Here is a 25,009-nt window from a genome sequence, read left to right as displayed (position 1 = left end):
CATTTGTTTTTTTTTTTTTTTTTTTTTTTTGATTAGAAGAGAAGATTTATTAAAGGAAATAGAATTTACATCAAATCTACAAGAAGTAGAAGAAATACCAAAAAACAAAACAAAAGATTACAAAAGGATTGAATCCCATGAAGAGAGCACAGAATGTGAAAAGTTTTGATGGACACGGCGACCTGCCGCTGCTGCCCAAGATAACACAGAGGTTTTAACTTCTTGAATCAGGTCGTCATCCGTTTTATAAAGATAATTCTCTTCAAAACGTCTGCAATTCCTTTCTTTCCAAATGGTGTTGATCATTCCCGCAGGGATTAAGCCCCAAATAAAATTCCAACTTGAAAAGTTATTGTGATGCCACATATTTGCAAGACTTATCATCGAGCTTGGCAAAACCCAAGACCAACATGTATTAGGTAATATGCCAGACCAAATCTTGTATGTAATTCTACAATGAAGAAAAAGATGGTCTTGCGTCTCCACCCCAACTCCACATAAAACACATGAGTTATAAAGATCCATACCTTTACGTTGTAGCACATCAATTGTATTAAGCTTCCCATGAAGAAGACACCACATTATAATGTTGCTTGAACAAGTTCCCAGTTAACCAAATGTGAAGTCTTTGCACCCTCCTTGTATTCCCACAGAAAGTTGCGCATCTTTTTTTCCAAAGTCTTAATAACTGAAATAGGAGCCTTGAACAACGAAAAGTAATAAGTGGTAAGAGAAGATAATATACATTTTAAAAGAGCAAGTTTACCTCCTCTGGACAAAGAAATTCTTCTCCAAACAAATAATCTAGCATCAAACTTCTCTATTATTGGATCCCAAATTATTTTCGAACCCGACTTAGCACCAAGTGGCATTCCCAAATACATAAAAGGCAAACAATCAGTTATACAATTGAATTCTGCTGCCCAAGTCGCTAGGTACGGAACATCTCCAACAGCAATTAGGGGATTTTTAGAAGTGTTTACCTTAAGGCCGGCAATAAACTCAAAACATTGCAGAGCAGAAAACAAATTGTGTAACTCCTCCTTTTTGTTATCGACAAAGAAAATAGTATCATCCGCATAATGTAGGTGATTAACTATGATACTAATGGGTGTAACGGAGAAGCCACTGAATAAGCCTTGATTAGCCACTCTGTCCATGAATCTAGAAAAACCCTCCATAGCAATATTGAATAAAAGTGGAGAAACCGGACAAACTTGCCTAACACCTCTAGTACTTGTGAAATAACCAAAAAAAGAACCATTGATAAGAACCGAGAAGGAAGAAGTAGAATAACAAAACCTTAACCAATTACACCATTTCCTACCAAAACCCATTTGAAGAAGCATAAATTCGAGATATTCCAATTAATTCTGTCAAACGCCTTCTCAAGATCAATTTTGCACACGATACCAGCTTTTCCAGACCTAAGTCTAGAATCTACCAATTCATTAGCAATTAAAGTACCATCAATCATCTGTCTGCCTTCAATATATGCACTTTGCATTGGCGAAATAAGTTTATCCATAACAAGTTTCATCCTTGTAGCTAGCACTTTTGCTATGATTTTGTAAACGCTAGTAAGAAGGCAAATAGGTCTACAATCTTTTATTGTTTCAATATGATCCTTCTTTTGCACAAGAGTGATGAAAGTAGAGTTATGTTTAGAATTGATAATACCTGTAGTGAAAAATTCATTCACAGTACTCATAAAATATTCTTTGATGAAACACTTCTGAAAAAACATGATTGGGAAGCCATCTGGACCCGGGGCTTTATCCATAGCTAAATCTTTGATAGCTTGAAAAACCTCTCTTCAGAAAAATCAGATTCTAAAATAGTGGACTCTGTATAGGTAATGGTATCGAACTCAATTCCCTCCAAAAGAGGTCTTACCATTTCTTCTTCAATAAAAAGAGTTTTGTAGTACTCCACAATATGATCTTGTAGCCTTCCTCTATCAGAAACTAACTCATTACCTATGTAAAGTTGTTGGATTCTGTTGTATCTTCTTCTTGCCGAAGCATTACTGATGAAGAAAGAGGTATTCCGGTCACCTTCTTGCATCCATTTGATATTTGATTTGATCCTCCATGAGGTCTCCTCCATCTTTGAAATCTTCTCAAACTCAATCTTATTTTGGAGTTGCACACTCCGCTCCTCTTCAGTAAGAGTATTATCTTCCGCAAATCCGTCAAGTGCTTGTATGTCCGAGAGAATTGCATTCAACTTAGTTTTGGTATGACCAAAAACATCTTTGTTCCAAACCTTTAGCTTCTCTTTAAGTGCTTGTAATTTTTGCCAAAGCACACTACTTGGGGTACCTGCAAAACAAAAAGAGAGCCACCAATCTTCTAGAATTTATAAGAATCCATTCTCCATGAACCACATAACTTCAAACCTGAAAGGACTAGGTCCTCAGGATGGATCGGAAATATCTAAAAGGAGTGGTATGTGATCAGAGGTAGGTCTAGCTTTGGATAATTGTGTAACAAATGGGTAGTGTTGTTCAAAGGATAGGGAGATGAGGAACCTATCTAATCTGCACATAACTGGGTTAGCTTGACCATCTGACCAGGTGTATCTTGCCCCTTTCAGGGGTAAGTCAATAAGATCATGCTCCAAAATAAACTCATTGAATTTTGTCATGCTCCTAGTTATTTTCCTGCAATTCTTCTTCTCAGCACACTTGGTGATTGTGTTGAAGTCACCAGCAATACACCAAGAAGTATTAGTCCAGTATCTACAAACATTGTCAAGCTCAATCCAAAAATCTGTTCTATCGACAGGATTATCTGGCCCATAAACATTTGTTAGAACCCACTGGAAGTTGTCAATCTTAATTGTGCAAAGAATCGACAGACTATAATCACCAACTAAAGAGTCACTAACCTCCACATAATCTCTGTCCCAGATGGTTAACATACCACCAGAGCTTCCCACAGATTGTTGTGAAGTCCAACCCACGTTCTTATATCCACAAATATGCTTAATATCCCAAGAAGAGCAATGCATCATTTTTGTTTCTTGAAGGAGTATAATTGGTGCCCTGATCATATGAATCATTTGATGTACTATTGTTCTTCTGCTGCTAGAGTTAAGACCTCTAACATTCCAAGTTAGGATCTTCAAACTCATTTGGAAAAATACTTACCCCTGGATGTGACTGATCTTCTAGTTCTTGAAGAAGGTAAGGTGATAACCTCAACTGAGAGACCAAGCCTTCTTAATTCATTCCGCAGTCTTAGAGGTATAACTTGCTGTGTGTTACTGTCAGTACATATATTTGGACTGATATCATCTGCATTAACTTATGCTGTTGGTTCAAAACCAGGGGATATTCAATTTCAGCACAGCTGGTACTTTGAGCATTATCCATATTCACAAAGAATGAGTCTTCTAGACCCATTAAAGGCAGTACTGTTTGATGTTTCTCATGCACAGAGATGTTATCTTTGTCATCAACACATACAATGTTTTGAACTGCAAAATCCTTAGATGCTGGTTTTTTTGTTGGGAGAATGGGAATGGGTTTGAGGATGGGTCCTGAAGTAGAAACCTTAGAGATTAAGAATTTCAATGTATGGTTTGGCATTGTTGAAAAACTGATGCCCAGATTAACACCAAGATCAAAAAACATGTTCACTTCTTTGAATACCCAAGACGGTACAATGAAGTTGTTATTTTTTTTGGAAATATATAGGCTGTAGGTTTGCCTTGTTGGACTGGGTAGATATATGGATTTTTGGGTTGTTACTGTGCACAGCTAGGATATTTTCTGGAACTGCAAGGGTTACAGATGTAGGTGCAGGTGTATTGATGGATGCAGGTGTGGAAACAGTAATAAGTTCAAGTGGGATTGAGATATATTGAGAGACTGGGTTCTGTGGGATTTAAAGTGAGATTGAAATATGTTTAATGGAAGGTGGTTTTGACAACGGATTTTTAGGGTTCTGCGGGGTTTTTTGGTTTAGTGGAATTTCTGGGTTTTGTGGGGTTTTAGGGTTTAGTGGAACTACAGGGTTCTATATGATTTCAGGGTTCTGTATGGGTTCATCACTGTTACTGTCAAACTCCAGACATGTTGGGACCGAAATTCTGAATGCACCAGGCTGCTGAGTCAGTATCTCTATTTCCATTTCAGATGATGTGTCAGATGCCACTGTATCTGTGATATTCATAGGTGTAACGGAAAGAGAAGACATACGAGTCAGAAGACTTGGGTTTAGTTTCTGCCATACCTGTGTTACGGGCTTGGACTTATTCTTTCTCTTCTTTCTGGATTTCCTATTCTTCTTCTTTGACCGTAACTATTGAGGTAAAATTCCTTTTAAAAATGATGTAGATATCGACGGAATATCAGCTGCAATATCAGTTGATTTGCATGTGCCAGCTACATTGTAGGTATTGTGAGGAAATTTTCTTTTCTTGACCCTACTGGTTTCCACTAAATCAGGTACAATGGGTATCCCATTGAATGCAGCTTCCTTATTCACAGGAGGTGAGATTAGGTAATTGCAGGAAGATGATGAAGATTTTCCTGTAACTTGAATGTGTGCAGTGAACATATGTCGATCTCTAATTTTCTTCAATTTACTTTATAATTGCTAATATCTTCCAAGGTCAATCAAATTTTCTTCATACTTCTGATGATATCCTTCAACTTGCCATAAAATCACGGTTATTTGTTTTTCCCTCACTAGAATTGCTTCAAATGATGACCGACAAGTTGATGAAAATATAGAAGACCTACAAGTTTATGCATATTCCTTCGTTCACCTAATGAAACCAGTCAACATCGCCTAATACACTGAAAGTCGTTATATATTTATGTCTCCGGCCCCACCGAGAAGTCATCTAGTATGTCTTGGGGAATGATAGACTCACTGACAAAGCTACCGAGAATAAATCCCGCGAAGGGATCCTGCGGTTAAGACAGCGCTTGTCTACACTGGAATTAGAAAGGGTTAAAGTGGGGGCCGTTCTTTATCTCACACCGGATATTCTATCGGGAGAAAGTTGCGGTAAGCTAATCATTTATCATTTCTGAATGTCTAGTGCATGATTCACATGATATGTTTTCAATACGAAAATGATACCCCTACCGATTTTTTGTCCCGACCACAAATCTTGACCAAGACAAATTCTGGTGGGGCCATAACCCACCCCCTATTGTCTCTAGGGGTGAGCATTTTACCCGTAATTCGCGGATTTAATCGGGACCAATCGTATTGTTGTGGATGAATGTCCGGACCGTTCGCTAATGGGTTGGACGCGGATGAGATTTTTAAAATCCAACGGATTACAGATTGGGCATGCATGCAACCTTGAAAATCCGTTGGACAACCATATCAGTTAGATTAAGGGAATCTATATAGTTTCTAGAAAATATATAGATAGTTTTGGAATTTTTAAGGTGTTTGCTTGGAGTGTTGTCCATGACACTTTTATATTTATATACATATATAAAATGTGTAGGTTCTATAAGAATTCATCTATATTGGTTTTATTTTTTTCATTACAAATTTTAACTAACACAAATCCATTGGATTATCCGCACCCAATCCGTTCATCCGTGCATCCATTGGATGCAAATTCGTTGGATGTTGGATTGGATGCGGATGCCAAATTTGAAATCCGTAGTGAATTGGATTGGATGCGATGAGGTAAAAACCGGTCCATACCAACCCATGCTCACCCCTAATTGTCTCCGGCGGGTTGCTGTTTAGAATACAACTGAATGACCAAGTTGAAATAACACGATAGTGTTCGTGCGAGGCGCGATACATTTTTTTTTTTGTCAATTAACAATTTTAATTTATTTAAAATCAAAATGTGATTACATGATCATTTACAAAAATAATAAAAACATCAAAATAAAAGATAATAAGAACACTAATACAATTGAAGATATCAATTACAGGTGAATCGAGTAGAGAAAAAGCCATATACCCTAAAGATACCCAATTTTTATAAATGTAGTAGCGATGCATTATGGTATAATTTGGAATCGATTCCGACCATTCAATCTGATTTTTTTCTTCTTCACTAAGAGATACTCCTATAAGAAATGAGTTATTTTCAAAAATCTTATAAATCAAAACGAACCCGGATGCCCTAAATCCCTTTGATTGAATATGGATTCTAAGCAATACCATACATGAATGGTATACTCGCTGAGTGACGGATATAGTTGAGTGGGGTATGACTTTGATGAACACGAAGGATAGTACATACATGAATTGTATACTCGTTGAGTGTGGTATGCCTTTGATGGAAACGGAGGATAACACATACATGAATGGCATATGCAAGTGTAAACGATACACAAATAATGATATACGCAAATAAGGACACATGAACGGACGAACACGACGGGCAGACACGGATATCATTGACTGACGAATATCGTTGAGTGGGGTCTGGATTTGATGAACACGGAGGATAGCACATACATGAATGGTATCCTCGTTTAGTGACAGATATCGTTTAATGGGGTCTGGATTTGTATTACCTGCAGTCACTCTGAGCTCAATCAGGGGCATGTCTGTCCTAGAATGGATGTTGAATGAACTCGATAGTGAAGCTGGTAGAGGCCTAGCTAAAGCTTCTTTTAGTATCGTACACCCTTCATCAATTGCCATAATTAGTGAGACAGTTTTGTGCTTTGTGTGCCCATCACAAGATCTCAACATTTTCTGATATTGGTAAATTAATGCATAATTTTTATTTTTGTGTAAGGTTTGTTACGTCAAAGATAGCTTGCTGTGCCCAAGGGCCATCTAATCGAATAAGGCTTTTGCACAAATGCATCAGACCATTGGCTTGACAGAGATGTAAGTGCCTTTTGGGATGCATTCCATCTGTAAAAATCAATTGATTTTGATTTTTAGACGCATATTTTGAATTCTTTGCTGTTATTCTCCAATGTCATCTGTTATATTTGTTCTGTTTGTTTGTGACCGAAGTGGTGTTCACAGGTACACTAGTTGCACACCAGATACCAGAAAACGTCAGAGGAGAAAGCAAGAAGTGTGATTCCCCTTTTAAAGTGAGAGGTACTTGTCTTCCTGAAAATAAATGGAGACTTCGGGTTCTTTGTGGAGGACATAATCACGAAGCTGAAAACACATCAGTTCCACTATTTAATCGGGATGAGGAGCAGCTAGGGGTTAAATTGACTGCAAGTGGTGTTCGTCCCCAACAGGTACTTGAGGCATTGAAGGAGAAGAACAAAGAAAGTCTTGCGAGTACCAGTGGAAGTGCCATATACAACACAAGGTCAAAATTAAAACTGAAAGAGGTGGCGAGGAAGTCAGTGGCGCAGGAGGTAATTTTGCCGTCAACCCAATACTATTACATAGAAGTGCCGAGAAAAGATGTAAATCCAGCTGAGTTGCATGATAACGTGTGGTGTCATCTAGACTTTACGTAGTTGGAAAGTTGTATTCCGTGTGTTAATGGTAATAATTCCTGTTCATTCATGTGATTGGGTTTCTTTTCTAGGGACATATTAATAGGTGCACAGTTCTTAAAGTCAGGATATATGCAGTTTACTACACTGGCCCACTCTAATGTTACACTGAGTGTTGGAACTAAGTATTTGGCTTCTTTAGCACGTTCTCTAATAAAACTGAGCTGTCTAGAGTTTATTTGGCTTCTATAGTGCTCATGTAGTGAATGAATATTAAGTAGATTGGTTGGTCTATTAGGATCAAACTGAGCTGTCTGCAATTTGTTAGCTCCCTTTCAAGGCTTGACTTCATTTGTATGTACTTGTTCAATAGGATGCTGGATCAGTTAATCATCCACATAAAGATAGCAATGTGATGGAGGAAAACACTCCAGCCTCAAATGAAAGGATCAATGTGGCACGGTGCTTTCAGACTGATGCAGGACCAGTTAGTCATCTACAGAAAGAAAGCATTTTGATGGAGGAAGACACTCTGATCTCGAAGGTAGGGATCGATGTGACCCAATAAATGCAAGGTGGTCTATCAGGACTGAACAACATGATTTTATTTCTACTTTTTCGTTAGAATAAAATACCAGGTAGTGATCCACCAGAAGATGGCAAAGATGCGATGAATTTTTGTTTCATATTCTGAAAATTATTATGTTGATTTTTGTTTTCCCCAAAAGTGCTAATTAGTAAAGATGAGATGAATTTTTTAAGTCAAAGATGCGCCCTCCTACTGCACTTTGTTAGATGTGCACTAAATATTTAGCTATATTTAGATTGTATATACTGGAAATATATGCAGATTGTGTTTAATGATTTTATTTTACTTCCTAAATATTGGGCATAAAATCTTTTTAATCGTGGAAAAAGTCTTTTACTAGTCCGCCAAAGAAAAAGATATTTCGCCAAAATTTTCATGATATTTCAAAAAGTCCGCCAAAATTTTTATTTAGTCTAGATTGTGGCCATAAACTTCGGATGATCACGTTTCCCTTTTATACTGAAACAAAACCTCTTTTCATGTATCACAAAAAAAAACTTAAGTACAAAACCCTAAATCTGAACTTGAAAGAGGTAACCGTCTTGACCTTTGATTTTGATCTTCAATTATTTATCTTCATCTTAATTATTGTAAGTGCAAATCAGTATCTCTAATCTCTCATACTAACTATCAGTATACCTAATCTCTCATACCAAAACAGAGATCTGTTTTGGGTTTGTGGTTAGTGACTCAAAACTGGTATTTGGGAGAATTTTTTGTGATGAAAACTTGAGAAAAAAAAATCTTGTGGTGATTTATCAAAGTTTTTCCTTGAACTAATTTCTCACTTTTTGATTTTTAGTCTCTGGTTTTCTTTTTTGTTATTTTTGGTTCTTTTATTAATTTGATTTTTGAGTGTCTACTGTTCTTTCTTGTTAACCTTGATGCTTTTGATTTATTTTCCTTACATTTTGTTGATCATCTACTTTTTGTGTTTCATTATCAGGAGTACTACCAATTTTAATCAAGGGAAAATGGCACCAGGTGGAGTTAGACCCCCTCGCACATCACATGCAGCCTCTCAGTTGTCACGTACTGGTAATTGAGTTAATCACATACCTACAAATTATTTTCTTGGAATTATTATGTTCATTTTCGGCAGACGCAGTATTATCTAACTCCCATATCTCTTTACAAATAGATCTTCCAAAGATTAACATAGGAGGAAGATGAGATGCTCTTAATGCAAAGCTTAATGATCACATAAGGAAAAATAACGAAAAGCCTACAATAACGATCAAACCAGGTAAAAAGATTCTAACATGGGATTGGGCCACTGAATTCCAAACTGAAATAGGAATCATAGTCAGAAAGTTTGCACCGTGGTCGACTTGCCCCAAATGGAAGCCAATTGGAAAATCAGATCTGAAGAAATTTTATGATCTCATATTGGTAATCATATACTTATTTTTGAATCATTTTAGTGTCCCTACTACTCTGTTCTTCTAACGTCCCTACTGTTATGTTCTTCTTGCACAGACTACGGCTTTATTAATTAGAACTCTCTTTGCGTAGTTTCTTTGTTGCTGGTGCTAACAGAAATTTGTTTGGTGATTATGAACTTAGGAAAAATTCACTATTGATCTACATGTAGTACGCATTCAGAAGGCGGTCAACACAATGCTAGAAAATGAGTACAGACAGTTCATATGCACACTTCACAAACACTACCTGCAGTACAAACAAGATGGAACAGAACGGGAAAACCCGCATTATCAGGTTAAGCAGGACGATTGGGAGAAACTTTGCACTTGGTTTGAGTCTGATGAGTTTCAGGTAATATTGGTGTTCGATCCTTATTGTATTTATAAGATTTTGGGTAGTCATATTGATGGTATTCAGACTTCAGTACTAGTCGTATTTATGATATCTATGTAGTATTTATCTGCATTGAACCATCTTCTTTGTATTTTAATGCAGAAAAGTAGCATTCAAGGTAAAAAAAGTCGAGAAGCGAATACAACCATTCATTGTACGGGGTCAAAACCTTTTGCCCGCTATAGAGAGGAAATGGTAATTGTGTTGTCTCTGTTATACAAGTTTATGGTTAATACTGTATCTATTTTTTTTTTGTGGGGAAACCTGTAGTGTGATCCAGAAACAGGTGAAGTTGTTGAACAAATTGAATTCTACAAGTTAACCCACTGCAAAAATTATGTTTGGACCTGTCATACGGCGGAGGAAAACTATGTAATACAAGGATTTTCGTTGTGATTTTCTTTTAAGTTTTTTGTCTGAGAGTTATTATTTAGTTTTAGCATATGTTCTGCTATTTATTGTTAATTATTGTGTAGGGTAAAATGCTTGAACTCCGAGCTGCGCCTACACCTGAAGGTTCAACACTCTTTACCGATGTTCAAATATGTGAGGAAGTGCTAGGTGTAACATCCGGTTATGTCAAGGGTCTTGGTCATGGGTATGAAAAACCTAGCTCGTCTAGCATCGAATATAATGCGGAGTTAGGCGAAGCTTTTAGGAGGGAAGATGAAGCAGAGAAGCGAATAAGGAACTAGAAGAAAGAGTTGATGAGAAAAATCTCACAATACAGGGGCTGGTAACTGACACAATGGATATAAGAAGAATGTTGCTTGAAATGCAGGGAAACCGTCAAAGCACTCCTGAGAACCGTCAAAGCACTCCTGAGAACCGTCAAACCACCTCATGAGATGATTGTTGAGGGACCAATAGTTGAGATGTGCATCTCTGTTTCTTTTTTTAGCTTTATGTTTCAACAAGTGGTATCATTTTTTTTCTTTAGTTTATAATTAGCTTTATGTTTCACTTTTGAAATTTGTAGTGGTATCGTTTCTTTTCTTCAGTTTAGAATGTTAAGTTTCTTAATTAGTGGTGTCATTTAATGAACAATGTAGATCTTTTCTATTAATGACTTGCTTCTTTTCGAAAAAATTTAGTAGTCTAACTTTGATGAATTACAATTTCTAAGTAAATATGAAAAATATGAAACCTACTTTTATAAATTTGTAATACGATGGATAATTCCTTCCCACTCTAACATCAAAAAACGCGTTGCAAATGAGACCCTTACATGACAGAAAAAATTTGAAGCTCTGCGTTGCAAATGTGTATATATATTCCACGATTATAAACGTGGCCCATATTATGTTTGTATCTACAAAATTACGCGTGGCAAATATAATTCTTTATATGACATAATAATACGTAGCATATAATTATTATTCACGATGCTATTACGTGTTGAAAATAACATATACTAACGACGGGTGTATCCGCAGCTTATGTGTCAATTTTATAACGCATTAATGCGTTGAAAATAAGGATTGTTTCTGACATCTTCAACCGTTATATATAAGATTTATTACCGACGGATGTATCCGCTGCGTATGCGCCAATTTTATAACGCATTAATGCGTTGAAAATAAGGATTGTTTGTGACATCTTCAACCGTTATACATAACATTTATTACCTACGGGTGTATTCGTTGCGTATGTGCCAATTTTATACGCATTAATGCGTTGAAAATAAGGATTGTTTGTGGCATTTTCAATCGTTATAAATACAAACTTTTTGTTACACACACGAATGTCACATAAAGGATTTTTCAGTATAAATGAAAAAAACAGTATTTGTGACGCATAAGCTATTTGTGACACAAAAAACTACTGAAAAAACCTTCGACATAAGTGACGCTTTTAGGTTGGTTGGATTATTTGCAACACCTTTTTTTATAACACACCGCCCGACAGTAGAAAAACGTCAGAAAAATATATTTGTGACAGTAAATCAAATATTTGTGACGATATTTTTCATTGAAAAAACCATGTTAAGGATGATTTTGATACCCTAAAGTGTCAAGCTCATAGCATGGACAAAACAGAATATGTATATGACAAGCTGACATTTGTGTTGTCACTGTATTGGTTACATTTAATTTTTTTTGTGCATAATGTAGGCATATTAGTTGCATGTTGATGTCATCTGAAAGCATCGACTTTAACCAGTTATTTGGGTTACTAAAGTATCTTTTGAAGAATAGTGAACTTAGTAAGAGACGTGGTTAGTGAGTTTTCAACTCCATATCCTAATTAACTATGATATTAGTGATCTGTCCAAAGAAATTCACTATGTGAAATGATTAGTATATGTTATCCATATGGCCTTGACAATCAAATACTGTATGTTAAGACGTTTTAGTCTTGAGAGTGTATGTCGCATTGACAATTAAAGTTAATTGAGTGGCAATAGAATTGAATGTTATGTGCGTCAAATCTTTTTCCCAAAGGAGATCGGCGGTTGTCGGTTTGATGCTTATCCACTTAATTAGCTTGGATGTTAATATGTTGTTGGTAGCATTATGATATCGTTATTTGTTCACTCTTGTTGATTAATAAATTTTGTGCAACTGAATGATTTAAGTTGGCACACTAAAGACTACTTCCTACCATCAAATTATTGTTTAGTGGGAGTATGCATAAGCATATGATAAGAGTGTGAGTATGCATAAGCATATGCACGACACAACACGTTAGTTTCGTGGGTTGGATTGGGCTAGACTAATCAGCACAGTAGTCCAGCATAGCACACGAAACGTATAAGCACGTGACACAACATAGCATCGAACGTTAAGAAAACACGTCATAATATGCATAAAAAACTACATAACATGGTACAATACATCACATGTCATGTATATTCACAAAAGAGGCTTTGTTCTAGCCAATTCTTGACATTTTATCATCCTTATCTGGACTTATTTTTATAACAACACTTATAACACCTAAATATTTAAAAAGTATTTATATTGGAAAAAATAAAATAAATGTGGCCGGTACAGCACAACACAACAGAACACGTTTATATTTCCGGCACATCACAACATCCCGTCTAACACGGCACATCACAACACGCCTTAATCTCCGGCAGAGCTTAACATGGCACACAACACGTTAAGCACGTGACTTTGTGGGATGATTGTGCTGGGTGGGCACGTTTTACACCTAGCCATTGGTTTTACACCATTACGCCTAGCCATTGTTTTATGGGATTACAACGCGACGGGAAAGCACAATCCTAATCGCTAGTAAGACCGACAACATATACCTAGACCGTTGAATGAAACACCAAACACTTCTATTTTATAAATAGATAGAAGATTAATATTATTTTGAAATACATATTGTGACGTTCTTTCGAATAGTAAATAAAATTACCATGTAATTAACCAACAGGATTTGATCTTTTTTTTTTCTTTGAACCAACAAGATTTGATCATGATAATGAAGCAGTGACTTAATTTATTTTCCGCGAGAGGGAATTTTTAGTACTCTTCGACGATATTCACCAAGAGCCCAAATTGGAAAAGTGTTTCTAAAAAGTGAATAGTGTAGCATACATGTCTTCAATGATGCTCCTGTTATTTCCTGCAAAATCATATAAATGTCATCTTTCAATTTCAATTTCTCTTATACGGCTTATAAATATTGCAATATCAGTTTAAGAATTTTACCTGTTGGGGAAAATCGCCATTTTCCATCTGGTTATTTATCAGTACCCTAGCTGCACGATGCAGAGGATTTGGATCCCTCTCTGCCTAAAAACTCAAAGAGTTAATTAAAAGATAAATGAATCATGTAGAAATTAATTATTTTGGCATACCACATGGATATTCAACAGCTTAGTAGTAATGTAGCGATGGCTAAGCAATGAATGACAACAGATTTGTTGGCTAGTTTGGTCTCTAACTTTGCAAACGGATGAAGAGTACTTAAACATTGGAAAGGTTAATTCAAAGATGAAGAATCACCTGGCCAGCATGAATAAGACCCATCAGAGCCCATGATGTGTGCACTAAATGGTTTTCTTCTAGAGGAACAAATTCCTGTTTTGATTTTGTTCAAGAGGTTAGATTGAAAATTCGAAGATCTTAAAGAACTCGTCATGTTTTATGTATCTATGTATATACCTTCTTCATGCATGAAAGATAACTCTCTCCCCAACCGCCTATTGATTTTTGGGTTGAGAGTAGAAAGTTGCAAGCCTTACGAACAGTCAAGCTGTTGGAGTAGTTCTTCCCTACTGCTGATAGGGCTCGCAGAGCGAACCATGTGCCATAGATATAGCATATTCCCCAGTTTCCATACCTGTACATTTGTATATAAGTAAGACATTTGTTACTGTGTAAAATTGTTGATTACACAAAGAGAAGTAATTTTTAACGTACCATTAACCATTAGGCTCTTGTTTGCACTCTAAATAATTTACTGCTTTTCCGATGCAGGTTTCAATTTCTTTGGTACGATGATGAGGATACATCTTCTTGAACATAACTAGGGCTTCAATTGCTGATGAAGTGCACTCCACATATCTGGACTTAACATATAATTGTAAGTATGACGTTAAATAATAATGCTCTGAAAATTAAACACTTGGGAAACAGGCAAATAATTTCGGTCCTATTTTGTTAATCTTGATTCAAAATAACGTTTCTGCTTAAAGAATTTCACTAAACCACCAGAGGTAGTAGTATATCATGAAGCATGCTTAGTTTGTTGGTAATATGAAAATAACTCCGGCGAATATACTTTTAGCAACGCGTTTGAGTATCTTACTCATGCTCCACCAAGACATCCTCAAATATTTCCGTTGGATTGAAAACCTATTTTTGTAAAATCGGAACATCTCTATCAGATAAGTAAGCTTAAACCGTTGGAAAACAAGAACGAATTAATTCCCCAAAAAGAAATCGATTTAGTTTTGTGATTTTTTTTCGAATGAACATTACCTCCAACCATGCATGTGACGTTGCAGGCTCCCACGCAGCGAATCCACCATCCGCACCCTAAAATAAAGAAGCATTTTAGGCGATTATACTTGTTGTATACTATAATTTTGCATCTCAATATATTAGACAAAATTGATCCTTACTTGAAGCGAAAGAATGACCTCAATAGCGTCATAAAACTGTTTCACTGGCAATTTATCTCCAACAATTTGTGATGGCATTTGGGAAAATATGAGACACCCCTGCAATAACATATGACTTCATATCATTGGTTGTGTACTTTTTCCGATTACCAAATGACAGTTTTTGTTGCTGTGTAAACGAAATCATGAAATGCTGTAAGCCTGTAAATGTAATTAACTTAATATTGCAGCAGAACATCGCAAGGAAATGAAGTGTTTCTCTCTTGCTGATAGCAAGTGTGAATGTTAATATTATTGGCGATAAGATTTCAAAATAGGATAAATTGAGAAATCCGGCCGGGGATCAAATGCGGCAGGAAAGCTGTATATATGCCACACTTACTAATGTGGAAAATAAGATGAATTTAATTGAAGCTGAGAAAATTTTGCTCTAAACTATTTAAGATTCAACTTTTTGTAGCGTAGTTAGAGATGGTGGAGGTGTTCGTTGCATATACTTAGTCGCAGCTACCCAAATGTATGTAATTTTTCTTTTTCAAATTACTTTAGCTTCAATTTGTTGTAGTTGTGGTGCAACATTTACCCGACTCAACATCGTTACCATATTTGAGGTTTCTTTTGTGGATGAGTTAATATCGACTTATTGCTCTCAATTATGACAGATATAGCAGTGAAAAAAGAACTGACAACTGTGAAGTTATAAACTAATAAATAATTTGCCTGTAACCTTTTAGTGAAGTAGCGGCATAGAAAATTACCATTAGGGATTCAGACGTACAGTCTGATACTTGCCAGCCATGATCCTGATCAGAGAAGGTCCAAGCTCCTTTACTTATGTGACGGTACATACTTCGGAAATCACCAGATGGATTATCTTTAACCTTCATTCATGTAAAGGCGGAGTAATCAGAGATAAATTATAAATTTCGTGCCTGTGTATGAGGCTGATGAAAAGAAGAAGACTAGCTTTGAATTGATTTAAGAGTTGTTTCTGGACAATGATGATGTCTTTACATTGCAGTTATATAAATTTTGTTATCAAAGAGAGAATTAAGGTCAAACCTGTGACACTTTCAAGAAATAGTGTCCTTTCTTGAGGGTAGGACCTATTTCGCCAATAAGATCATCACTTGTTAGAAGCGCATGAAGTGCTAAACTAGCATCCCATGTCTGACTTCCGATATTCTGAAGGAAAAATATTGATAAAAATGGGACTGATATCTAGTTAGCCACTTCATCAAAAGATTCATATTACATCTAAATCTCATTTAATTGTAAATTACAACTCTGGACTATGAACCCGTATATACAACCTGCATGCGAAGTCCATCTTCAGCAACCCAGATGTAATCCTGTACTCTGGCAAGATGTCTCTTAAAAGTATCTGAATTTGGATCCTCCACCCAGCAAGAAAGCATGCATAAAGACTGTGGTGCCGCAACAAGCATACATAAATAATGTCGGCCCCAAAAGAAAAAGAAAAGAAAATCGAACTGTCGACATGTGAAAAGTGACATTAACCTTGTGGTGAACATTAACGCTTCAAACGGGAGATGTAATTTTGAGTTTGGATCAAACCGGAGATGTGATTATCAATAAAAGAGATTTAGGTAATTTTGAGTTTGGATCCTACTAAAGTGAGCATTCACTACAGGGTACTCAGAACGCAATGCCGTGTTTGACTTTTCCGGACCCATTGGCCCTTGACAATTTTTTTCCTTTGATACGATAGAACTGTGGCATCTGGAACTACAACTAAGCACTTTAGCTCCTATTTATGTTTATTCTATTATATATGGGTTCAATCCCCAATCTTCTTTATTGGAGAAAGTTTGAGAACCATCAGATCACTTGATTAGTTCTATGATCCTCGATTTGGGAAGCGCAGACATTGATACGGGACACGGATATAAGGACCGGCAAAAATCCAAAATCATCAGGACATGGACACGACTATATATATATATATACATCAATAAAATGGTTTTTATATACTAAGATCATAGTGTTATATTATATCAAATACATTAATCGCGCAAATACATAGAATAAACTCAATTTTATGCTGCTAATTAGTTAGCTCACATGTAAAAAAATTAACTATTATACTGATTTCTTTGACAAACTAGGTCTCCAAACTATTAAAATGAAGTATAAATTTCTACGTATGTGTCGTGTTGGTGTCCCACGTGCGTCATCTGTTCACCGTGCATCTGACACGGACACAGCGACAATATTGGTGTGTCGGTGCTTTCACTGCCCTCGACAAAAACAAACGTTTACTAAAAGAACCAGGATCCTGATGATTGATTGTGAAAGGAATAAAAAAAAAGTTGAACCCCGGTGCTCAATATTTTCTTTTAAAAATTGTGTAATGCATAGCTAACCGGAACTAGCTAGATTTGATTAGCCTTGGACCACTAAATGATTGATGTATTTCCTGGGTTCTGTACTATTTTCATCCTTTAGTTTTGAACACTAGAATTGTAGATTAATTTCTCTCCCCTCTCCTTCGTAAATACAAAATAGAACCATATCCTAGCTCCTTTTGACCTGTTGCTCAAATCTAGAGTATTTGGGACTGATGGTTAGGACTTCTAGTTTTTTGAGTTAAATTAGATTTAGTAATGGTAGCTGTTTTATTTAATTAAGTTTTCGCTTTTGTGCAATTTTATCCTTCCTTGTTTGTAGGATTCTTTTTATGGTTGAAGTTTTGCTCATGGTTTCCGATTTGGATTCAACTACAGTGGAAATTGACAAGATTCCTCTTAATTACACTATGTAATACATCAACTTGTTGGGAAAATTGCTCCTATTTCACAAGAGCATTTGTTCCTCAGAAAGAACACATTCAAAATGCAGTATAACATCTATAAAATAATAGATCAGTGACCAAGAAAAATCAATATTTTAAAAAAATATTATTTATCGATAATATAACAATCATTGTTTTATAATAATGACTATTTTTTATTAAAAAATTTATTTATTAAAAGGAAAGATCAATGTTACAAGAAATTGTGGGTGGCCTAGCGATAATATAATAAACTATTATTTTTTTATAATTAAATAATATATAATTATTTTAAAAAGTTCCTAGGTTGGAGGTTGAATTATACTTGTAGCTTAAGTAAAATATCCACTAACATTATTTTCAAAAAATATTGTTTTACTGATAATATAATAAACTATTACTTTTTATAATTAGATAATATATAATTATTTTAAAAAGCAATTCCTAGCTTGGAGGTTGAATAATACCTATAGCTTAAGTAAAATATCAACTAATTTTGTAAAAGTATTATATTATTGACTAATCGCAATAGAATTACCAGCACTCCAAGTATTAATGACACTTCAAAATTACTTCCTGTTGCAGTATAACAACGTGGCCCTGGGTACTTTGATTGCGTTACGAATTATTGGGGATGAAATACAACTTTATTTGAATTTTAAAGAAAAACAAACCAATATTAAATCATATTTTGGAAAATTTTAATATGTAGAAATTAATTTTTTATTTTTCTAGTAGCATTATTATTTTATATATTATTTAGGACCTAATAATCATTTTTGAAATGTATTATTTTATGATTTTATCGGATTTATTATTTTAGAATTAAGGGCCCGACTCGGGACCAGGAATTTTTATTATTTTAACGAAAATATTATATTATCGAGTATTACTTTAAAGAAGTTATACTCTGGTTGGATTTATTTCCTAGCACCATTCTTTATCTCTACCTTCCAAAGAAAATTTTAGTATAGTCGTGATATTTTAATCTTTCTCTTATGGATTACTTATTTTTCTTTGTAATTGGTTTTCGAGTTTCTTGTTATTTGATATATTTGCTCTTAAAAGTAACTATGTAAATTTTTTTTTCTTTTCTTTATATTGAAGGCCATGTAAACTTTTTTTGTTATGAATGAATTTGCTAGTTTGGTATATAGTATATTTATAGATAAAAAAGAGAATGCAATTGTAAATCAGTTTCAATTTTTTCGGGTTGAAACCTTAACGGTAATTTTGACCAAGTTTAGAGCATCTCCAACAGAAGGTGCAAAGATTCTTACGTGGCTTTTTTGTTTAGTCCTTTTATTTATGGCATCTACACATAGTAAATATAGGACCTTATATCTAAATAACCATCTGCAACAAAGGATTAGTGAAAAATAAGACGTGAAGGTGAAGTCGGATGTGTTGATAACACTTTCTTGAACACCTTCATATTTTGGAATTGGTCCCTCCTAATTTGTAGAACCCTATTATTGGAGATGGATTTAGAGCATCTCCAATAGAAGGTGCAAAAAATCCTACGTGGATTTAATGTAGTCCTTTTATTTATGTGGTCTAGACATAGAGTAAATATATAACCTCATATCTAAAAAATCATCTCCAATAGTGAAAATTTTAAACGTGAGTTTATTCTATGTGTCCCTATAAAAAAATTCACCCTATATTAAAGATGCTCTTATACCAAACCAAGATCTAAAATCCTATATGTCACTAAAAACAAAAAGATTCACCCGATACACTTCCCATATAAACTTTTCTAAAAATAAACTACTAGATAGATCTTTTTTTTAAAATAATTATGCACCGGTGCATGGGGTTAGGACTAATCCAGTATTTGAGCGGTATTGGACTCTCTTTTTTCTTTTGAAAGTGGACGTTTTGAGGACCTGTGTTGAATATGATCAGTTTAGTAAAACAGGAACTTCCAGTTTTTTTTGTGGGCGACTGGGCGTCTTCAAAAGCTTGCATCCATTTAGTCTAATAATCTGCATACCTTTTCTTCGGCAGCCATAGTGATGTAGCGACTGTTTTCATCTTCATAATGGATGTGTTTCATCGTTAGATTCAGAGCCCTATCTCTGACCAACTTGGAAAATGGCCACCGTTTTAAAAGAGGCTCCATAAACATGTAGACAGAGTCCCAAAGCAGATTCTGAGCAAAAGAACGTGGGTAATAGAGATCTTCCTGAAAGAGATGAAAGCAGTTTCAAATAAAAAACAGTTAATTAGATTGCGCATTGGTGCATATGCTTATATTTTATTGCGGTTACCTTGCAACAAAAAAAGATTTGCAACAATAAAATCATCTTTTTTTATTACGATAAAAAAAAAGATCACCTTGCAACAAAGATGGCGCATTTGCCCCCAGTTGATTTTATCGTAAGGTTGCACATGAAGTTCCTCTCTTAACGATATTGTGAGATCCGTAATGGGTGCGACAAATCTTTTACCAAATAGATATGACATCGGCATGTAGACCAACCGACAGAAACACCACATCTTAGCTGTAATATTCAACACATAGAGAATCATATACATCAGTAGTAAAAAAGGGTATATGATAGTCGATCTGAAATGAAATCTTGGTCAAAGATATGCTAAACATCTTGGCACGAACCAGGATTCATAGGCAGAAACGAAGGAAGAAACCAAAACTCTGGAACCATGGGAATGCAACCTGACCAGTCATAAACTCCAAGTATCTGCACATATACACCGTATCAATGAAAAAGGATGAAGATTTAAAATAATAATCTTGAACTGTTTAAAATATTTACAGTTAACAAATTTGAATGATTTATTTATCTTACAGAAAGCCAAGCCTTTCCCCATGTAGGTATGGATGTTACACCACCATGATCAAGGATCCATTTTCGTGCTCTAGCACAAGCATTGTCGTCACCACCATCTGGTCCTTCTCCAAGTATGCGCATACAAATATAGTTTAGCGCAGTGCTGAACATAATACTGTGTCCCTCTATATGAAACCCGAAACCTCCGTCTTCATTCTAAGAAAACAAGTTTTTTGTTTTTCCCATTGATAATTAATTGGGAAAATATAATTACGTAATTATTTAATATGTGGACTATTTTTGTACAATTAGGATGACAAATGTACACGCATAGCCCAACATATACATACCTGATGGCAATCATATACCGCAGTGTCTCCTTTTTATGTTCATGCGATAAAATGGTATTAATTGTTCCTGTTATGTATAAGGTGAAAACCTGCATATTTTTTCCGTGGACGTATCTAGGTAAGCGTATACACCTAGAAGTTCGACTATATACAACACAGAGAAAGGAAAAAATCTAACCAAAGGTGGCATCAGAAATAAAGGTGCATCAATATTAGCAGCCCAATGGCCATCATCTCCTTGCATGACACAAAAAAATCGAATGGCTCTCCTCAACGTTTTTGTCGTTGCTTCAATAGTTACTTCATCGTCGTCCCCACTCTTCGCCACTTGTGGTATCCTAAGATCAAATTCATCTTTGTTTTTTCCTAATTGCTGCAATCATATACAATTACAGACCGTTTAAATACAACGCCAAAATTTTAAATTCTGCTTAATCTTTCTAATCACATTACCTGCAAGCGTAACAAAACATCCCCACAAGCTCGGACTTTGAAACGATTTTCATAGAATTCCTGACGAGCTTTTTCGACTTCAGCTCGTTCTTCTGAAGTTCCAGCCTCTGGATCGAACTCCCAAGTCCGTCTTCCCACAAAATTATTAGTGCTGAAAAGCCATTCACAAAAAGGACCTCCATTATCAGCAAATTTTAGTTTCCACATAACTGCTTGAATTAGATTTTCTTGCTGAAAGTGGAAAGGGGGATGATCATATATTTTATTAACAGAACGAAATATAAACACATGTAGTGGTCGATGATGATCAATATTTTTTTCTTTTTTTTCTGAAGCATAAATGATGATCAATATATGTATATACTCATTCTTCGCAGGGATATGTGCTAAATATATAATATCTACGCTCTGAGGACAACGCAAAAATATTAAATTATCGTCTTGAAATGGGAATCATGTACTTGGTGGGGCTACGTTAACAAGGGGTGTGCCTATGCTCTGCAGGGCAGCTGGTTTTATTTTTATTTTTTTGAAGCAAGGCAGCTGTTGAATAAAGACTCTTTTTCCTGTGACTATATGACAGTAAAACCTTAAACGCTTCTCACTCCCTCAACATACAACTATATATGTGTTTTCAACTGAATCAATTTCTACCAAACCCGATCAAATATAATATTTTGATACCAAATTTCTTTGAAATTTCAAGATTACTGTACATAGTTGTTCAAACATTTTCATAAAACTATTCAATATATAATGTCGATCTCTAATTTTCTTCAATTTACTTTATAATTGCTAATATCTTCCAAGGTCAATCAAATTTTCTTCATACTTCTGATGATATCCTTCAACTTGCCATAAAATCACGGTTATTTGTTTTTCCCTCACTAGAATTGCTTCAAATGATGACCGACAAGTTGATGAAAATATAGAAGACCTACAAGTTTATGCATATTCCTTCGTTCACCTAATGAAACCAGTCAACATCGCCTAATACACTGAAAGTCGTTATATATTTATGTCTCCGGCCCCACCGAGAAGTCATCTAGTATGTCTAGGGGAATGATAGACTCACTGACAAAGCTACCGAGAATAAATCCCGCGAAGGGATCCTGCGGTTAAGACAGCGCTTGTCTACACTGGAATTAGAAAGGGTTAAAGTGGGGGCCGTTCTTTATCTCACACGGGATATTCTATCGGGAGAAAGTTGCGGTAAGCTAATCATTTATCATTTCTGAATGTCTAGTGCATGATTCACATGATATGTTTTCAATACGAAAATGATACCCCTACCGATTTTTTGTCCCGACCATAAATCTTGACTAAGACAAATTCTGGTGGGGCCATAACCCACCCCTATTGTCTCTAGGGGTGAGCATTTTACCCGTAATTCGCGGATTTAATCGGGACCAATCGTATTGTTGTGGATGAATGTCCGGACCGTTCGCTAATGGGTTGGACGCGGATGAGATTTTTAAAATCCAACGGATTACAGATTGGGCATGCATGCAACCTTGAAAATCCGTTGGACATCCATATCAGTTAGATTAAGGGCATCTATATAGTTTCTAGAAAATATATAGATAGTTTTGGAATTTTTAAGGTGTTTGCTTGGAGTGTTGTCCATGACACTTCTATATTTATATACATATATAAAATGTGTAGGTTCTATAAGAATTCATCTATATTGGTTTTACTTTTTTCATTACAAATTTTAACTAACACAAATCCATTGGATTATCCGCACCCAATCCGTTCATCCGTGCATCCATTGGATGCAAATTCGTTGGATGTTGGATTGGATGCGGATGCCAAATTTGAAATCCGTAGTGAATTGGATTGGATGCGATGAGGTAAAAACCGGTCCATACCAACCCATGCTCACCCCTAATTGTCTCCGGCGGGTTGCTGTTTAGAATACAACTGAATGACCAAGTTGAAATAACACGAAAGTGTTCGTGCGAGGCGCGATACATTTTTTTTTTTGTCAATTAACAATTTTAATTTATTTAAAATCAAAATGTGATTACATGATCATTGACAAAAATAATAAAAACATCAAACTAAAAGATAATAAGAACACTAATACAATTGAAGATATCAATTACAGGTGAATCGAGTAGAGAAAAAGCCATATACCCTAAAGATACCCAATTTTTATAAATGTAGTAGCGATGCATTATGGTATAATTTGGAATCGATTCCGATCATTCAATTTGATTTTTTTCTTCTTCACTAAGACATACTCCTATAAGAAATGAGTTATTTTCAAAAATCTTATAAATCAAAACGAACCCGGATGCCCTAAATCCCTTTGATTGAATATGGATTCTAAGCAATACCGTGTTGGATTGTTGATGTTCTTGAATCAAGAATAGCAAGTCATGAACCAGCGATCAAGGTTTGAATAATCACCCTCAAAGCAAAGAGAAACTCGTCCCAAATGGCAAAGAAAAATCGCACCAACTAGCGAAGAAATATGTCAAATGACATCAAAAACAAAAATAAAAATACCTTTATTCGATTAAAAGTAAAAAAAAAAAAAAATCTTGCTCAGATCTGGTCCAAAAAAGACCAAATATGAGCAATTAGATGAATTGAGACTAAGGTTTTTTCCTTGGGAGAAGAGGAAAGGAAAGAAGGATACATACTTCTTTAAACTTTACTGATACAACTAATTATTTTTTCTATCGATTGTACCAAATCGTTACTGGAGACAAAAAAAGAAGAAGAAAAGAAAGAAAAAAAAAATATAATAAATAAATAAAAGGTTACCACATTTTGTGGCTTCGCGTAATTAACAGAGACATTAATTAGTTGATAAGTGTATCTCTGGTTGTTTGACGTGCCTAGCAATTGCACAATTAAAATTAAAACTAATTTTGTTGTTAAATTTGTTTGTACCAGGAATTATTTCCAGGCAAAAAAAATACAGTTGATTTGATGATGATGATGATGTAGAATATGATTAGAAAACGAATTAAAGATAAATAGAGGAGACAAGAATCTAACGTGGTTTATCGAGTTGTGCCTAAATCCACGGAGGAGTCCCTTAGGGAGAAATATCATATTGATACGTGGATTCAATAATTCTTATATGGTTAGCTATCCTAAAATTCCATATCTCCTTAGGGTTTCAGATTCGTATATTTATATAGTTTTGTAGACTTGTGTATCAAGTTACATGGGAAGTAAGACTAATAGAAACTCCTGAAATCTTTTATACGGGCTTAGCTAGGAAGGCTTTCCATCTATTTTATAAATGGTACAAATTTATAAACATCGCCCCCTCTTAACCTCCAACTTTTTGGGGGCTAAGAAGGTTGTTGTACCTTCTGCATTGACCGCTGATAACGTAACTCGCCCTCAATTGTGAGTATTTGATGTATTAGTAAAACGTAACTCCCCCATTGTTTGTAGAGACATCACAAAGACGCCCCCAACTGTGGTAATTTGCGATAAATTTTCTCATGTGATAGGTAAGAATCTTTGGCAAGTAATAGACTTTTGATGCTTGATAAATAGTCGAGTACTCTTGTAAAGAATGTAGTACACTTGTGGCTGTGGCTCAAGTATTTTTTTCTCGTAACATAAAAAGGTTGTAGTGCTCGTTTATAGGAATGGATGACATGTTTCTCGTGTTCAGTGCGAGTCTTTGAACCAATATTGGGTGCTGGGATATTGGTTGGGACGAGAATTTTTTCATACAT

General features: G+C 35.3%; 2 protein-coding genes, 1 long non-coding RNA gene and 1 pseudogene across 3 annotated transcripts; 2 read left to right on the top strand and 2 right to left on the bottom strand.

Moving 5' to 3' along the window:
- Positions 1 to 1,785: 1,785 nt before the first annotated feature.
- LOC113326248 lies at positions 1,786 to 3,018 on the bottom strand. Its single transcript, XM_026574011.1, has 2 exons — positions 2,568 to 3,018; positions 1,786 to 2,324 (listed from the first exon to the last, which is right to left on the bottom strand). Exons 1-2 carry the CDS (start codon positions 3,016 to 3,018, stop codon positions 1,786 to 1,788), a joined length of 990 nt encoding a protein of 329 aa, XP_026429796.1.
- A 3,474-nt stretch (positions 3,019 to 6,492) lies between these two features.
- Positions 6,493 to 7,982, top strand: LOC113326247. Its single transcript, XM_026574010.1, has 3 exons — positions 6,493 to 6,589; positions 6,981 to 7,330; positions 7,788 to 7,982. Exons 1-3 carry the CDS (start codon positions 6,493 to 6,495, stop codon positions 7,980 to 7,982), a joined length of 642 nt encoding a protein of 213 aa, XP_026429795.1.
- Positions 7,983 to 9,927: 1,945 nt separating this feature from the next.
- LOC113326790 lies at positions 9,928 to 10,346 on the top strand. Its single transcript, XR_003348532.1, has 3 exons — positions 9,928 to 10,016; positions 10,092 to 10,193; positions 10,298 to 10,346. It is a non-coding gene; the product is annotated as an uncharacterized LOC113326790 (long non-coding RNA).
- Positions 10,347 to 13,277: 2,931 nt separating this feature from the next.
- Positions 13,278 to 21,506, bottom strand: LOC113326246 (annotated as a pseudogene).
- Between the last annotated feature and the right edge of the window lie 3,503 nt (positions 21,507 to 25,009).

This window comes from Papaver somniferum, unplaced genomic scaffold, assembly GCF_003573695.1.
Source record: "Papaver somniferum cultivar HN1 unplaced genomic scaffold, ASM357369v1 unplaced-scaffold_10, whole genome shotgun sequence".
Classification (NCBI taxonomy): domain Eukaryota; kingdom Viridiplantae; phylum Streptophyta; class Magnoliopsida; order Ranunculales; family Papaveraceae; genus Papaver; species Papaver somniferum.
This window is presented reverse-complemented; position numbering and strand designations above follow the sequence as displayed.

Excerpts from the sequence above, each read along its gene's own strand:
- LOC113326248 (XM_026574011.1), bottom strand. The coding sequence starts at position 3,018 with ATGATGCATTGCTCTTCTTGGGATATTAAGCATATTTGTGGATATAAG. Across the intron at positions 2,325-2,567 it reads AAGATACACCTGGTCAGATG|GTACCCCAAGTAGTGTGCTT; the intron begins GTCAAGCTAACC and ends TTTGTTTTGCAG.
- LOC113326247 (XM_026574010.1), top strand. The coding sequence starts at position 6,493 with ATGGGGTCTGGATTTGTATTACCTGCAGTCACTCTGAGCTCAATCAGG. Across the intron at positions 6,590-6,980 it reads TGAACTCGATAGTGAAGCTG|GTACACTAGTTGCACACCAG; the intron begins GTAGAGGCCTAG and ends TGGTGTTCACAG. Across the intron at positions 7,331-7,787 it reads GGAAGTCAGTGGCGCAGGAG|GATGCTGGATCAGTTAATCA; the intron begins GTAATTTTGCCG and ends CTTGTTCAATAG.